The sequence below is a fragment of the Borostomias antarcticus genome, assembly GCF_949987555.1.
Source record: "Borostomias antarcticus genome assembly, chromosome: 21".
NCBI classification, from domain to species: domain Eukaryota; kingdom Metazoa; phylum Chordata; class Actinopteri; order Stomiiformes; family Stomiidae; genus Borostomias; species Borostomias antarcticus.
Window position 1 is genome coordinate 19,689,168 of NC_140254.1, and position 17,500 is coordinate 19,706,667.

The 17,500-nt window shown below is 46.6% G+C and overlaps 1 protein-coding gene across 1 annotated transcript in view; it reads right to left on the reverse strand.

Moving 5' to 3' along the window:
- Positions 1-8,246, reverse strand: part of cdk6 (cyclin dependent kinase 6) — a gene marked incomplete at both ends in the record, with an annotated part of 39,172 nt that extends 30,926 nt beyond the window's left edge. Inside the window, 2 exon segments of the mRNA XM_084455767.1 lie at positions 4,763-4,898; positions 8,023-8,246. Of these exon segments, the coding sequence (XP_084311893.1) occupies positions 4,763-4,898; positions 8,023-8,246 (360 nt within the window).
- Between the last annotated feature and the right edge of the window lie 9,254 nt (positions 8,247-17,500).

The following is a 17,500-nucleotide window of genomic DNA, read 5'->3' on the forward strand; positions in this document are numbered from 1 at the left end:
CACACACACACACCAGTGTTCTCCCCCCCTCTCCCCCCCCCCCCCACACACACAGCCTGCACCTCTTTTGCCAAGACCTCACAAGTGACATGGCCCCGCGCCCGGGGCTCTCATTCAGGGGCCCACCAGCTGGCGAGTGACTCAGAGGGCTAAACCCAGGGCCTGAACGCTCCGGCAGAAAACCACGCGCTAGCGCCGCGGCTCTGACCGCCGGGGCCGAAGGGCCCCTCTCACAACGCACAGAATGGAGACAGGACCCTGGGTGTGTGTGTGTGTGTGTGTGCGCGTGGCGTGTGTGTGTGTGCGTCCTCTACCCAGGCCAGGCGGCGTGCGTAAACAGGCCCTTCCTTTCTGAATGTCCGTCCAGCCATGACCCAGCCAGTCAACAGAGCGGGAACCGAGGCAGTTAGCTATTTCGGGGGGCCAACGACAATAGCATCACCCCCCCCATGAGTTCCTCTCAGCCAGCTTTAAATAGCCCGTTTCACCGGACTTCCTTTCAGCTAGATTTTCCTACAATACCCCAATTATCTCATAAGTGTGACTAGGACAAACACACAAACAAGCACACCCCCCCCCCCCCCAAGTCCTGCCTCCTCCACTCCTAGACCACTCTGCTCGTTCTCGGAGCCAGATACCACACGAGTGAGCTCAATGCACGGTAAGAATCCCCACTTCATTCAAACTACTCAAAAGAGGCCAGGAAACGTTCAAGATAAGGTCAGAGTGTGAAAACAATGGCTGCCTCGACACGGAAGACGACTCTCCGGGCGCAAACTTGGCAGTCGCCGGCGCGAGGGAGCAGCACACCGATCCCCGACGCAAACGCCGCGCCCCCCCACGACGGCGAGAGACGAGAACGCCGCTCGAGAAAGACACCGACTGGCATCTGGCAGCGTCTCGAACGCAGGGGCGCCCAGAACCGCTCGGAGGAGGAGAGGAAACCGACGTCAGCCGTACACAAAGAAAACAGAGATGTAGAAGAAAAGAGAGAGAGAAGAGAAGAAGAGAGGGGGGGGGGAGAGAGAGAGGATGGGGGGAGGAGAGAGAGAGGATGGAGGGATGAGAGAGAGAGAAGAGAAGAAGAGAGGGGGGGGGGTAGTAGAGAGAGAGAGAAGAGAAGAAGAGAGGGGGGGGGGAGTAGAGAGAGAGAAGAGAAGAAGAGAGGGGGGGGGGGTAGTAGCCTCGAGAGGGGGGGGGGAGTAGCCTCTGTCGAAAAAGTAGCAGTCAAAACATCGCTTCCCAAGTGCGCCCCCTTTTATCATGCTAATGCTCCAGAGGCGGCCATATTGTTTATCGTAGGCCGGCACAATAAGGGACATCTGCCGGTTAGCGTTAGTGTAATGCCCTCCGCATGCTTCATTAACCTCCCCCCTTCATGGGGCCTGGAGACGGGGGGTTTCTGGCGGTGGTGGTTGGGGGGGGGGGGAGGGGCTATGAGGCTGGGGGTGCCAGGCTGCTTCATCTCCTTCCAGTTCAGTTAATTTCCCGGGGCCCTCTCTCTCTCTCTCTCTCTCTCTCTCTCTTTCATTAAATGGCCATGTGGTGGGTCTGAGGAGTCTGTGAGGAGAGAGATGGGGGCTGGAGTGGACAGGCGGAGGTCTGGTCTGGGCTTGGGGGGGGCGGGTCTGGGTTTGGGCTGGCGGGGCCGGGCCAGGCTGGAGTGGACCGTGGTGGGGCTGTCATCCGGTCTGGAAGGGATTAAAATAAGGAGTAATGGGGGTCTGGAGAGGGGCCCTCGAGGGGTCCCCGTGTCCCCGTGTCCCGTGTCCAGAGTGGCGGAAGGACAGCGGACCCAATGTCCTCTGTCATCTGGTCTCTGGTCGTTAGCCATGGAGGGAGGAGGAGGGTGGAGAGAGAGGAGGGGAAGTCGACGTCTTGAACCGACTCAACAAGTGGTTTGTATTACTTGTCTAGGAATGGCCGTCGCTCGGCTGAGATATGAACAGTTTTGGGACAACGGAAAGTGTGTTTTGGAAAGATTATGCAACAATGAATTCATAAAAATAAATAATAAAAAAAACATTTAAACGGTTAAACAGATGGCAGTTGATGTAACTTAAATGGACTTCGTGCTACTCACCGGTTTCCCTTCCCACTGAGATTAGGAAGTCACTGAGTTGGCTGGCGTCTGAATTATCAGCGTTGTCTCAGATATGTAAGACATAGCGATGAGTCATCACCAACGCTGGACACTTGAAACCCGGACAGTGTGGAGCGAGGACTAGAGGACGTACTGGAGAAGACTCAATACAGCCTCGTTACACACCCAAACCCTGGCCTGGGGTCAGATCCACTCTGGAGAAGACTCAATACAGCCTCGTTACTCACCCAAACCCTGGCCTGGGGTCAGATCCACTCTGGAGAAGACTCAATACAGCCTCGTTACACACCCAAACCCTGGCCTGGGGTCAGATCCACTCTGGAGAAGACTCAATACAGCCTCGTTACACACCCAAACCCTGGCCTGGGGTCAGATCCACTCTGGAGAAGACTGAATACAGCCTTGTTACACACCCAAACCCTGGCCTGGGGTCAGATCCACTCTGGAGAAGACTCAATACAGCCTCGTTACACACCCAAACCCTGGGCATGCCTGGGGTCAGATCCACTCAGAGCCATCTGCTTTCCGATCCCATCCTTTCCAGCGATACTTCACAGCGACATACAAAACTCCCATCCAGGTCCTCCCTGAGGGGATCTCTGACTGCTACTGTAGATAACCTCTCCGTTTCCATTTCAACACTGTAAACTCAAATGGCCTCTCCAAAAATAAAGTGACACCGTTCCTTCTCCAAATGCTTTACATGATACGTCCCCAAAGCCTCAGGTAGCAGAAATATGATAAATGGATTTGTAAAAGAGGTGTGTGGGAATAAAGTTTAAGAAAGGAGAGCGGGAGTGAATGAGGAAAGGATTGGCAATATTTCCGTTTCCGACCCTTTGGAGAAATGTAAGCAGACCCTGGCATTCAACTGGATGACTTTATGGATTAGAGAAATTGATAGTCATGATGAATTAGGGTTTGTTAGATGGTGTTTTGCCCTGAGGGACATTCTTTGGCCAGCTGGGAAAGTTGGATTGACACAAAACGAGGTTCTCCGCAGAAAATATGCGTCTTGCAGATTAGTTCTGTCAATCATGAGAATATTTCTCCAACTGAATTGAAACATGGGATGCATTGCTTACAGTAGGTGAAGTGTGTGGTGAAAACAGGAAATATATACACACAGACTAAAATAGCATACACTGGCAACAGGACCTGAACAGAACCACAAACCGACAACTTTGAAATGCTGCAGTATGTCACTTCTGCACCGCGGACCTGCTACGAGCTAGCTACGAACTGGCAGCGAGGAAAAAAATCTGTCTGCCAGTTTAAATTCAGTCTGCTTCACTCTCCCAATTTACGTACGGGTCTGGGTGCGTCCACATATCCATAAATCCATAGAAGAACGCACCGTGCTGCTGACTGCGTCTCGTCACTTGAACCAGGTGCGGCCACACCTCTAGGCCCCCTCAACTTCAAGGCTGTTGTTGTTTTTACGCTCTGGTGTCACCAAATCTGAATAATTATTATAAATGATGTCGCAGAGCGAAAGAAAGATGTGGATTTTATAGCAATATAGCAATATTTAAATGTTTCAAATCTTTACGAAAACCGTACATGCTGTTGCAGCTTTAACACTTTTTTTTGGGACAAATTAGTCATGAAAACTGACAGCCATGCCACTCTAAACTAAGTACACATCCACACATACTGACAGCCATGCCACTCTAAACTAAGTACACATCCACACATACTGACAGCCATGCCACTCTAAACTAAGTACACATCCACACATACTGACAGCCATGCCACTCTAAACTAAGTACACATCCACACATACTGACAGCCATACTTCTCTAAACTAAGTACACATCCACACATACTGACAGCCATGCCACTCTAAACTAAGTACACATCCACACATACTGACAGCCATGCCACTCTAAACTAAGTACACATCCACACATACTGACAGCCATGCCACTCTAAACTAAGTACACATCCACACATACTGACAGCCATGCCACTCTAAACTAAGTACACATCCACACATACTGACAGCCATGCCACTCTAAACTAAGTACACATCCACACATACTGACAGCCATGCCACTCTAAACTAAGTACACATCCACACATACTGACAGCCATGCCACTCTAAACTAAGTACACATCCACACATACTGACAGCCATGCCACTCTAAACTACAGCCATGCTACAGCCATCGCGCTCTCCTACACAGTAAACTCAAGAGGGCAGAATGAAAATAGAGACGCACATCCCTCTAATTAGGACCCCATCCGCCACATGTGCTGCCCTTCAAAACGCCCGACTACCCCTGATGTTTGGGAGTTCCATCCTGTGTGTTCTTGTCTAGGAATACTCCCAACGTACTTTACAAACAAGCTCCACATATTTCAACCTCTGAGGATGCAACATGAGTCACTGGCTGGATGTGAATAGCTACATCCATGTGTGGCTCAGTTGGTGAGAGTGGAGTGTTTACATGGTCAAGGTTGTGGGTTGAAGTCTCACTGGAACCACGCACAGACTCTAAGATCCTCTGGGGATGTGCTTGCTAAAAGCAAATCTCCTCAAGAGAAACCCAATCGTTCTACCGATAGTGTAACGGTGACTCTGTGTTGGTGTGTGGTGTTGTAGCAGCAAGTCCTGTTCGACATGTCTCTGTTCGACTCCCCAGTCACACTCACCTTGATGGTCTCAGGCGGAAGGCCGGGGTCCGGAGCTTTCTCCAGGTACGTGGTCAAGTCTTGGTCCACGTGTTCAAACACCAGCGTGAGTTTGGTCTCGCGGTCTGTCCGGGACACGGTACACACGTCAAACAGCCTGGGGGGGAAGATCCAAGAAGACAACCAATCAGCTGCGTTTATATCTACGTGAATCATTCTAATTCCATGGTGACCATACGTGGTGTCATCTATGAAGTACTGAATAAACGGGGTGTCAACATTATTTATGTAAGCACAAATCTGCCTGCTGCTGGATACAAATTCAAAACAATCAGAAACATGTTATCCATGGAGGAAAATGACTCTATATTCAGGCATATTCACAGGAATCCCCATGGATATTTTTCTCATGTGCAAATTCCCTGCAACGATTCTTACAGTACAGGTGATAAAACCAAAGAGTACAATGGATAAAACATTTGATATAGTCGGTTTCACCATATAGCTTCGCTCCCAAGATCTAACCCAGCAAACACGCAACGTCAGGGAGACGTTCAGATCAGGTCTTAATAACGTCTGTCGGTCCTGAACCCCGTTTGTACGTCTGCTGGACCCCTCAATATTCACACGTCTGGCTTGGACCCCTCTAAGATGTCTGTGGACGTGAAAAACGGGTTCAATATCTGAACGTTAAAAAAAAACATTCATTCTGGCTTTGGATGTCTTTGGACGTCTGAAAAAAACAAAAAAGACATCTAAAAGACGTCTTTTAGATGTGTCTTTGCTCAGTGGGAACCTTTAAAAACATCTAAGTCCAGTTAGGGGTAGGTAATTCCTTTATAGTGTTTGCCTGAACTAGTTTTCTTGATAGTTCGAACCAACACAAGCAGCTGTTTCACAAACTAGATTACTAGATTTCTGTTGAATGGAACAGAATCAAAGATGGAGCTTCTTTCTGGTTTTGCCAACATAATATCTACCTCTCCATGATCCAGAGATCGTACATTTATGGGGAGGAATATGAACGACTTCCTGGCAAACACCTAACACCTAAACATACTAGCTGCTTCTCAACGATGGAAATACATATGTGTTTGTTTTTTACACTAAAACATGACACTAAAGATGAAAATAAATAAAGAAAAAAAGGTTGAAAAAAGTCCATGAATTGCACCCATAATATTTAGCATAATAAGCCTGTAGTTGTACAATATGTCACTTTTTAATTGAAAATTAAGGGACAAAACCCCTAAAAATTCCAGAGCATCCAACACAATGCAGTAGCTGTGAGATTGTCATTTACTAGGCAACAAACTAAGCTCAAACATCCAGATTATTCCGGCAGGGCTGCCAGGACCGGCTTTGGTGAAAATCTGGGAAAAAAAGACACCCAGTGTCTTCCTCAGAGAACTGAGGACCACAGCAAACATTCCTTCAGGAGCGCCATGGCAGCGCCTGCTCCTCCATGGTAACCCCAGTGAGAGTCAGGGCAGCATCTCTCGTCACGGCAACAAGCGTGTGAGAAGAACATCGATGGAATCTCTTCCATTGAGGGGCCTTCCTGGTCAGAGCAGGGAAAACGCCAGCGCTGTGTGGTGCGTTTCAGTGGCACGCTCTGTGAAACAGTGAACCCCATTTCCTGAAAGGCTTCCATGCAGCGATGTGAAGATAGACAGAGAGACCAGCGCACCTTGTCCAAGAACAGCCGTCAACTGGCATCGCTGTTCAACCCAATGGGATCAATGGCTGTCCAAGACCAATGGGAGGCAGACAGACAAACAGAGGGAAGTCTGAAGCTGCGTGGGAGCTTCACAAAACACCTCTTCAACAGCATCTGGCAGAGGCCCGGGAAGATGGGGGGTGTCGGGCCTCTATCCTCCATCATCATTCAAACTCAAATAAAGATGCGTGCATCCAAGCCACGTCCTCATAGCTGCGTGTGTGGTAATATTAAAACCAAACCACATGATCGGTCTCCATTACTACACGTTAAAAGCATGGGAACCAAACAACAAAGGCACTGAGGAGGAAGGAAGTGTGTTGACTTTCTCTCATGTTTCAATAAGCGCTGGCCTCCCTGTAATCACGGAGCCAGAGATCCTGAGGTGAGGAGAGATTCTCTCAAGGTATCATTACACCACACGTGATGTCACCGAGCAGGGCGGCCGAGGCCTCTTCCCGCGGAGAGAGAGAGGGAGGTTGGACGTCTCGCAGCCACCGTGATTGTTCTGCTACAATGGCGGCTCTCGGGCAGACACTGAACATATGGGATGAATAATGGGCCTCGTTACCAGCATCCAGAGGTTGCCTTTGGTTACACAGAAGGCCCAGAATGCACCCCTGCCTGCTCCGCCATTGCCGCTTGGGAGAACTAGCGTCAGAGAAGATGTGAAGCAGTACCATCAGCCCCTCTCACTGGCATGTGACTGATGATAGCAAATATTTGAGATGTCACCAGGGATAGTAACTTCCTGGTATCAATAATAATTCACTATGTGAAAATGTATTAAACATTCAATAATTCAATCAATAATTCATGTTTATGTCTGTTTAAGGGCCGGTCATGAAATAGCCATCGATTTAGGATTTCCTTCTAATCCTAAAGCACTCAATCTGTCCTACAAAGCCCCTTGGTAAGGTTAGACCTTGAATCAGGCAGGGATACCATGTGGGTCTCTGTGTCATAAAAACCACTACAACTCACCAATTCAGCCCATTTAGTGACCAAGGAGTCATAAGAGTGCAACTTTAATATCAAACTTGAATGTTTAAACTCTAATAAGGATGACCATTGCATCTACTGACCATGGCCATTCAGGTCAACCTTCTAATGTAGGCTTAATAATGTTATTTTTCAGGTAGTTTAATTGCAAAATCCAACCCTTAACAGAAAATACTTTTCACCTAAATGATTGATAAAGTGAGCAGGATAGCAGCAGGTATCATTATCAAAAAGTAAAGGAGGAGTATGTAAATGATGATGTGCCATTGTGAATTAAATGTTTAGCATAGAGCGGAAATATCATGTTCATACACCGGCCTACATTAGACTGTCAAATATTCCATTGGTCAAGTGTGGCAACTCCGACCCACATTGACCAATCAACAACAACAACAAAAGGAAGTAGACTTTTTTTTGGAAGTAGAGACACTTCCCCGTGACTTTCAGAAAACGATGACGACAAGCTCATAATTAGAAAGGTATGAGGTCCCATGTGAACCCCCCCCCCCCACACACACACACACACACACACACACACACACACACACACACTTCTTACCTGACTACATTGGGGTGCTCAAAGGCCTCGAGTTGCCGAAGTACCGCCACCTCGCGGATGGTAGAGAGAGGCATCCCTTCCTCTTCTGTCTGCACCCGAACTCTCTTTAGGGCTACAAAGCGTCCCCCGTTCTTCAAATCCCGTGCCTTGTAAACCTTTCCGTAAGCACCTTCACCAATCTCAGCCACGGGCTCATATTGTTGAGTTAAACTTTCTTTGTCCATTTTTGCTGATTTTTTTTCTGGTTGAAAATATTGCGGGGAATCCCGAGGAAAGTGACGAACCACACAGTTCTTTACAACATCTTCATAGAAAAGTTATGGCAAGTGCGATGTCTATAAGAAGAAGACAGACATAAACAGGGTTAACATGAAGAGCCCGGGTCGGGTTGGTCAGACGGGGTCCAGGTAGGCGACCTCAATTGTGTCATCATGTTTTATTCCGTCTATCAACAAAAACTGTGCGTTCGACTTGATCCACTCCCACTTCTATTACGTGTAGCCTATCAACCCAAGTCCTGCTACCTCAATCTAAAGTCTAAACTAAAAATAAATATAATCTCTTCACTTTTACACAAGTTGATTTCAGCATAAATCAGTCTGCAGATAAATGAATCAGTCTCATTATCCAAAGCGTCATTATCCGATGGATGCATGCATGGATTTTATCGATAAAAGTTGTAAAACGTGCAAATGAATGAAGGGGGACTTAATAAAAACGAATGTAAAATAGTTTACATGGATAAAGTACTGTACAGACATGTTTAACCAGACCCTGTCTTTATTATCCGTCTGATAGCAGCGACAAACTGTGGCGAGCACGTGGCCTTGTATTGTCTAGAGAAACAGTCCATTTAAACCACGTCTAGCTATATCATGTTCATGTCATCAGAGTAGTTAGGCCTATATGCAATAACAATAAACGAATAGTTTTCCTTATGCCTTATGTTTCATGCACATATGTTTCTTTTATATAAATAATAGGCTATATTGTTCATATGGAAATTTAGCGTAGGATAGGCCTAAACATTTGAGATTTCCAAAACAAAAAGTAATAATGCATAACATTTACATTCTTACAGCTTAATGTGCATACATTGGTTTTGTTTATTGAAATAAAACACGCTACGTTTTTTTTTTTCAATAGACAATAGGCTATAGCCTACTTTTGTTTGCACATATATATATATTTTAAAAAACGTTAGTATTTACCTTAGTATATTTTATATTGTCGGATAAATTCGCAACTTCGGCCGTGTTCGTAAAAGTTGGGACATCGCTCGTTAAAATAAATGTTCACAGCAGCATTAGAAAGAGCAGGCGACATCCCAGATCCCTCATTGTCCTGCCGCGGGCCACACAGGTAGAGGATGGTGCAGCTCGTCCCCCCCGTCTCAGCGGTCCCACCTCGGACTGAGCGACTAGCTCAGCAACTCAACAGCGAGGGGGGCGTATTCCTCACACAAAACACAGTCTGTGCGTACAGCAACTTTTTTTTGGGGGGGGGAGGTCATAGGACAAAAGCAAAGCGTGATATACCATCCAAGCCACGCTCTTCTTCGGTTTCTCCTGTCTTTTTTCCATATATCCCGGGATATGCAGCGCTTGTCTGTGTGTTCCGTCTCTCTCCAGCTTTCCCACGCTGGTGAATGTGCCTTCACTGCCTTGACCCCCTCAGAGAGGTTTGACACAGGGCAGGAACATTTCCGCATTCCTGCCGACTACAAAGCTAACCGCCTTCTTTTGCTTTCTCTCTGCCTCCTTGGTTCCTCACCATTCATAGTTCTCTGGGTAAAACCGGGAGCGCCACAGGGGGGGGCTGGGCGGTCCGTAGAGATGTTTATTGGATAGGCTATCTATCTATCTGGGCCATTGAAAACTGTTCCTTATGCACTAGCGGGAAAAGCACGCAGACTCGTGCCTCGGGTCAGACCCATGGGTCAGACGCGGGTTCAAGGCCCGATGCCTGGCCCGAAGCCTGGGTGTGCGGAGGGGCTTTCTCCCGCGGGGAGCTCTTCACGGTGGTCGCTTTCAAAGCTTCATCTTGACGTCAATTGCAACTGCATTCTAATAGTGAGAGATGTTGCACATAATGGAAGAAAAAAAAATAGCATAAGTTGTAAAAGAGAGATGATACAATTTTATTTGATTAGGGCTACTGTTGCTAATTTATCTGCCTGATTAATTAAGATAAAGGTTATCTCCCAAACTTTGTCGAAACTGAACTACATGGTTGATGCAATGATACGTTATCAATAACTTGTCATATACTCTTAACATTTCATTTGGAAGATAAACCAATATTTTAATTATTGTAATAACATTTTAATAATTACAATTTGACAATTACAATTTAACAATTTAAAAATGTAACTCATTCAAAGTGTAGCTAAAGGAAAGCTGTGCAAAGGAAGATACAACTTAGGGGAAGAACTTTATTTCATTCAACATTTAAAAGTAAAATGTTGGATTGTAAGTCAAATGAGTCAATTAATCAGTATTCACCAATAAGAGATAAAGAGTTCACAAGATATCAATACTAACTAAATACAACTATGTAACAAGTAGCCTATTTTGATTATGAAGATTGTAGAAACATTTTTACGCTTTCATAATTTTATTTACAGCTTATAAAGTAAAGTATTTAAAGGTAGGTAAAAGGATAGTTGAGTTTAAAGTATGTATGGCAATGCACTCCCAGCAACGAGCCTCTCCACCCCCCTGGACAATCCTACTTTACACATTTGCATCACAAAGCACACAATGCAGACAATGTACCCTCAGCCGATAACTGTAAAAGTCTGCATTTACATTTTTTGCATCATCATTGTTCACTTCAAATGAGCACTGAGAGCCATTTCCCAGACTGCATATATTAGCATGCATACGCCTTAGCTGACTAGAAAACAAACCAATTAAAGCCACGAACATGCATGCACACGCACACACACACACACACACACACACACACACACACACACACTGTGCACTGAGTTCTGTCATTATGAAACCTGAAATAAATAATGAGAGCTACTGCAGATTTGAGTAACAGCATAAATTACATTACATTACAGTCATTTAGCAGATGCTTTTATCCAATGTGACTTACAATAATTGCATTTATAGTAGGAAGTCAGTGTACTACTACTCACCAGAACTCACAAGTGCATCTCCTTTCTAAACAAGTGACTAAGAGCATAATCTAGTGCTGAAGGCAAAGTGCAAGAGTAGCAAACTAAACATTAAAAGGGAGGATCCTGGTAGTACTTCTTGAAGAGGTGAGTTTTGAGCCTGGGCAGCTACTGGACTGCGACAGCAGAGTTTTAAACTGGATGCAAGCTGCTACAGGGAGCCAGTGTAGAGAACGGAGAAGGGACGTTGTGTGGGAGAACTTGGGGTGGTTGAACACCAGGCGAGCAGCAGCTTTCTAGACAAGTTCCAGAGGTTTAATGGCTGACGCCGGGGCCCCAGCGAGGAGGGAGTTGCAGTAGTCCAGGTGGGAGATGACCAGGGCCTGGATGAGCACCTGCGCCGTTTCATCAGTGAGAAAAGGGCGAATCCTCCTGGTGTTGTAGAGTAGGAATCTGCAAGAGCGTGTGACGGATGTGTCTTCAATGGTGATGGCCAGGTCCCGGTGCGGGCAGCCCTTCCCCGGGAGGAACAGCAGCTCAGTCTTGTCAGGTTGAGCTTGAGGTGATGTGTCGCCATCCACTCCGAGATGTAAGCCAAGCACCCAGCTATGCGTGTCTCCACTTGTGTGTCAGAAGGGGGAAATTACAGCTGGGTGTCATCGGCATAGCAGTGATAGGAGAAGCCATGTGAGCGAATGACAGAGCCTAGAGATGTAGTGTAGAAGGAAAAAAGGTGAGGACCCAGGACAGACCCTTGTGGAACTCCCATAGTCAGACTACGTGGTTCCAACACAGACCCTCTCCATCTCACCTGGTAGGACCGACCCATCAGGTAGGATGCAAACAGGGAGAGTGCAGAGCCAGTGACGCCTTTCTCCTCAATGGTTTTTAAAGGTGCATAGCTGTGAGTTGTATTGTACAACAAGTTGCTTTGGATAAAAGCGTATGTAGTAATGTAACGTGTATGTGACTGTAATGTAATGTAATGTTGTATTACCATAGTGCAAGTTATCAAGTTAACTAATGGTAGATGGGAAGCAAACCGGTAACGTCCTCGTGTCTTAGGTTAGAGTCCTCGGCTGTGAAGATGAAAGGCGGTTCTGCGGTTTTGTTAATCATCCCTTATTGAGGGATTTAAATGCTCCCACATTGAAAAACACAGCAGCATGTCGCGCTGAATACCTTTGTACTGGCATGTAAGCAACAACAATGATACACCTCAGGAACCTCCACAGCGAGCAGAGGAATGTGGACAGACGGAAACACGCTTTTTGGATTTTACCACCTGCATGCTAATAATGTGTAAACAAACATCATTCTCCATTTTGCGCAGACAACACCCTTCTAATCTTTCTGAATGGGTTGTTGTGTGAGTGGGTGTTATCAATAAGGATGGTAGTTAGGGATGAGTCACATCAGCTGAATGGCGTCTCGATAAGACTTGTGTGAATGGAATTGATATCAGCAATTGCACCATAATTCTGTATGGAGAGATAAAGTCTAACTGACAACCTCTCTTCGTTGGCGTTTATGAGTGGAACTCGGGTCGTGGAACTTTCTCTATTGTTTTGAGTCCGATCATCGATGGTTTCATCAACACTTCTACTTTTCTGTATTTTTTTCGATATCACCAACTTTTCTGTTGTGTTCTGTTTAATTGGTAACTGACTCAAAGTAGCAGCTTCAAGCATCAGTCTGTAAATAATTCATCTATTGATTGACTATCAGTGTTGATTGACTAGTGGAGGTCCCCACATATTGTATGTTTCACAATGAGTGGCTGTGATATTGACCCATGTGCAGAACTAGTATTTTTGCGTATTGACTGGACAGTATATATACAGTAGGAGCAGACAATAGATTAGATTAGAATTACATTAGATTAGATAGATACACATTTGGCTATAAATCTGGAAACATAGTTATTATGTTTAATAATTATAATAGTTTGATTGTCATCATGTTGTCCATTATGCATGGCACCCATATCGTATATGACAAATAATGCAAGATTAATGTATTTTTATTGAATGTTATTGTTGTGGTCTGAGGACATAGGAGAGGTGTGGGTGGCAGCTGTTGATCGGCCTTGCCAGGAGAGGACAGATGTCCCTGGGGGGGACAAAGACAGGTTGGTGGGGGACAGGTGACTCTCAGACACACCCAGATCTCCTTACACCAGCTCACACATAAGACCACTCACCCTCACACACACCTGCGCACACACCGACACACACCGACACACAAGACCCATTACTCCAGAGCTGCAGCCTCTCGTATCAGCTTTCGCCTACCACCACACACCGGCAAAACGTGCTCGCACACGCACACACACGCACTCACATACACTGAAGGGTGTGTGGGCGTTCTGTATCTGACATGAAGGGGAGGTGATGTCCCACAAGGCACCGTGATAAGAGACTGAAGTCTGCAGAAACACAGCTGTCCCACCTGGCAGAGAATGGGATATTCTAGACGCCATTTGACTCCTCTCTTTTATGCTATGGGACGCTGTACGCCACTGACAGTCCTGTCTTAGTCATTGTCGCCTCTGCTGAGTCATGCTCACGGTCTGTTGTATACGTAGTCTCATCCTTCTATGGCGGGCTGAGGGAGAGTCCTGTGAGTGTGTGAGAGTCCTGTGAGTGTGTGAGAGTCCTGTGAGTGTGTGAGAGTCCTGTGAGTGTGTGTTTGGTATTTGATTCCCCTCTATGCTACCAGATCTTGGATCCCATTGTCAATCATCTCTTAGTCATATGGTCCATTGAGTAGCTGTAGCTCAGGGGCGGCTGTAGCTCAGTTGGTAGAGCGGGTCGTTCAGTGATCGAAGGGTCGTGGTTCGAATCCCAGCTCCGACTGTCCACATGTCCAAGTGTCCTTGAGCAAGACACCTAACCCCAAATTGCTCCCAATGAGCAGGTTAGCACCTTGCATGGCAGCTACCACCATTGGTGTGTGAATGTATGGGTGAATGAGAGGCCATTGTAGCGCTTTGAGTGCCGCTAAGGTGGAAAAGCGCTATACAAGTGCAGTCCATTTACCATTTACCATTGAGTAGGTAAATCGTTATCCTACTACAGTTGACTGGTGGGGAAACCTGTGCATGTTTGTGTGTGAGAGAAAGAGAGTTTTTCAAAGTCTGTTTCTCTACGTTTCATTCCATCTAAAGGTGAACACGACGAATCTCAGATCCATTTTCCGATAACGGTCATTGTCGAGGAGCTACAGTATGGACCGTCTTTCTTAAATCCCCCCCCCCGCCCCGCCCCGCCCTAACACCCCCCGCCAAGCTGATCTTCATGAGAAACCCTGCGTTGGGCATGGAGAGACAATGCTAGGTTGTTTTCTGCTGCTGGCTTGCTGCTCCTTCTCTTCCTTTCTAGTGGAGCCAGCGCAGAGTGGGGAGCGTGCAGCCAGACAGGCCCTCTCTCCTCCCCACCGGCCCCCCACACAAGCCTCTTTCTGTTTGGGGATTTCCATGGCAACAGAGCCACTAACTTGAGGAGGGACATAAAAACCTGCTCTTTTTTGGGGACACTGGAACACCTGCCACCTCTGCAGATGGCGAGGGCTGGACACGCACACACACACACACACACACACGTCTGTGTACACATGCATAAGCACATGCTCAAGCACGCGCACATGCTATTTACACACATATGCACACACACGTTTCTTCCCCTTAAAGACTTGTTTACCTCTGTAGAATCTGATGAGGAGATTACAAAGGTTTCGGTGCTTCTCCACCACCTGACAGTAATAGGTCGAAGATTTATTTACGTTTCTAGTGGTTTCATATCAATCAGTTAACATTTCAAGTCATGTCATATCAATGATTCAAATTCATAGCTCAGCATTCTAAGATAGAGAGTAGGTATCCGAATATTCCAGTGTCTAGTTAGCCTAAATGGTAAATGGACTGCACTTATATAGCGCTTTTCCACCTTAGCGGCACTCAAAGCGCTTTACAATGGCCTCTCATTCACCCATTCACACACCAATGGTGGTAGCTGCCATGCAAGGTGCTAACCTGCTCATTGGGAGCAATTTGGGGTTAGGTGTCTTGCTCAAGGACACTTCGACATGTGGACAATCGGAGCTGGGATTCGAACCATCGACCCTTCGATCACTGAACGACACGCTCTACCAACTGAGCTACAGCCGCCCTAGTGACCTCTCACAACACCTGCAACTCCAGCTAGAACTCTTAAGTTGAGTGGAAAAAAGGTACGATTGCGCTCAACCCCTATCTCTTAAATTGGTGCGTAAGAGGAAATATACTTGAAGGAGAGGTCTCATTCAAAATGTTATTTTCATGCTTATTTAAACATTTCCTGGACTCACAGGAGGAAAATTGTCATTTCAGCAGCTAGGCCTTCATCAGTATGCCTGCAACTAGAGCTATACAAACTATTAAACTGATACTGACAGACCCAATCAGCTGCCATACTTATTAATCAGTCATCATCGTTGACCTCGCCCGCCATGTGGAGGACAAATATCAACAATATCGACTAATATTTGCCAAGCTAAATTCCAAGCCTTTCTTAATCAATGGGCAGAATTGCTCAAAATCTCACAGAATGTGCTTTTAAAATAACCCAAAAGGGTCAACCAGCCTGCCAGATATACAACCAGTCAACTGGCCAAGTTGCCAGCCAACCAGTTAGCCAGCCAGCCAGTTAGCCAGCCAGCCAGCCAGCGAACCTCTGGTTAGAGCCGGGTGGTGTGTGTGTGTGTGTGTGTGTGTGTGTGGGGGGGGGGGGGGGGGGGGGGGTATTAATGATTAACTGAGAGTGGCATTGTCCCGCCTGGGCCAGATGTCCCTCTGCTGTTGATCCAGTCCCATGCGTCTCTCTCTCTCTCTCTCTCTCTCTCTCTCTCTCCCTCCCTCCCTCCAGACCCTCACAGCTCCATTCATGTGCTAAAGTGACAGCTGCTCCTCACATTCCAGTGAAAATTAACCACTGGCTCCCCTGAAAAGAAAGGGACAAATAATAATTGACAGATTTGTTGTTGGAAGGCTTGTGGAGAGGAGAGAGGAAGGCACTGCAACATGTCTGAGAGGGTGTTCACGTCTCATCACCTGTTAATAGGCTACAACTGCATCATTCTGGATTTATTGTTGGGGGATAAGATGCATTTGACCCATTTTTGACACAAGTCACCCACCAACCACAATGTCAGCATTGTATCCCATTTCCACCTGCAATTTCAATTATAATTAATCATTAGTGGACAATAACATTTCTAGTAATCTTACAGGCTTTACAAGCTAACCCTTCTGGAAAATTAATCCTGTATATATATATATATATATATATATATATATATATTCTGTCCATCTAGAGACGTTTGAGTCTGATCTATCTCGATCAGAAGGATTTGAAATCAGCATTGGTGACTCTTTGGATTATGTCATGGACGAGGAGCCTTCACAATTGACTTGACTAGAAAAACAAGAGACATCTTTTTCTCAACGCGCAACACGTGTAAGTTATTAAGGTTTGTTACATGGGAACCCAGCGCTGTTAACCCTCGTCTGCCTTGCTTGTCACTTCAATCCCCCCTCGGGTGGAACTCTTACGTGACCGTCTGTGGAAACCAATTTCAAAGAGCTGTTTCGCATCAGCAAACCATCCGACTGTAAAAATGTACGATGAACGCTGGCATGTTGCCTTAAATGAGTGGTAAAGGAGAATAAGACTTAGCTTATCTTTCCAGAGGAAAGGACTTTGACTGGGTCTTAAAAGGCACTGCCGCTGGCCTTCCGTGGGCGTCTCAGGTTCATACTTGGAAGTTCACAGAGCGGCTACGCGACTGTGCTATTGTTTCACCTGGGAACGGTTAGAGCGTTGCACCTGTAATCAGCTTGGTCTCTGGGCTGTGTCTCAATAGTCTAAAGTAGCTCTGCTCGTTTCTTTTCCCCTGTCTGAGTTTGGCGCTGTTGAAGTGTTACTCCTACTGCATCTAATACTGTACTGTTTTGTATTACTGCACTGAATATATCTGTGTGTGTGTGTGTGTGGCTGTGTGCGCATGTGTGCATGTTAGCTTGTACGTGTGTGTGTGTGTGTGTGTGTGTGTGTGTGTGTGTGTGCACGTGCACCTGCGTTTGCTCGCATGCCTGTGTGCGTGGGAGTGCGCGGGCGTGTAATCTAATCTATCTGGCTCGTCTCGCCCAGAGAGTTTTGGTGACGGAGCAGTTTCTGCCGGCGGCCTAATCAGCAGTGGTCGTCTCAGTCTGGACCCGTCTGCTGACCCAACACTGTCCCCCCAACACTGTCCCCCCAACACTGTCCCCCAACACTGTCCCCCCACACTGTCCCCCCAACACTGTCCCCC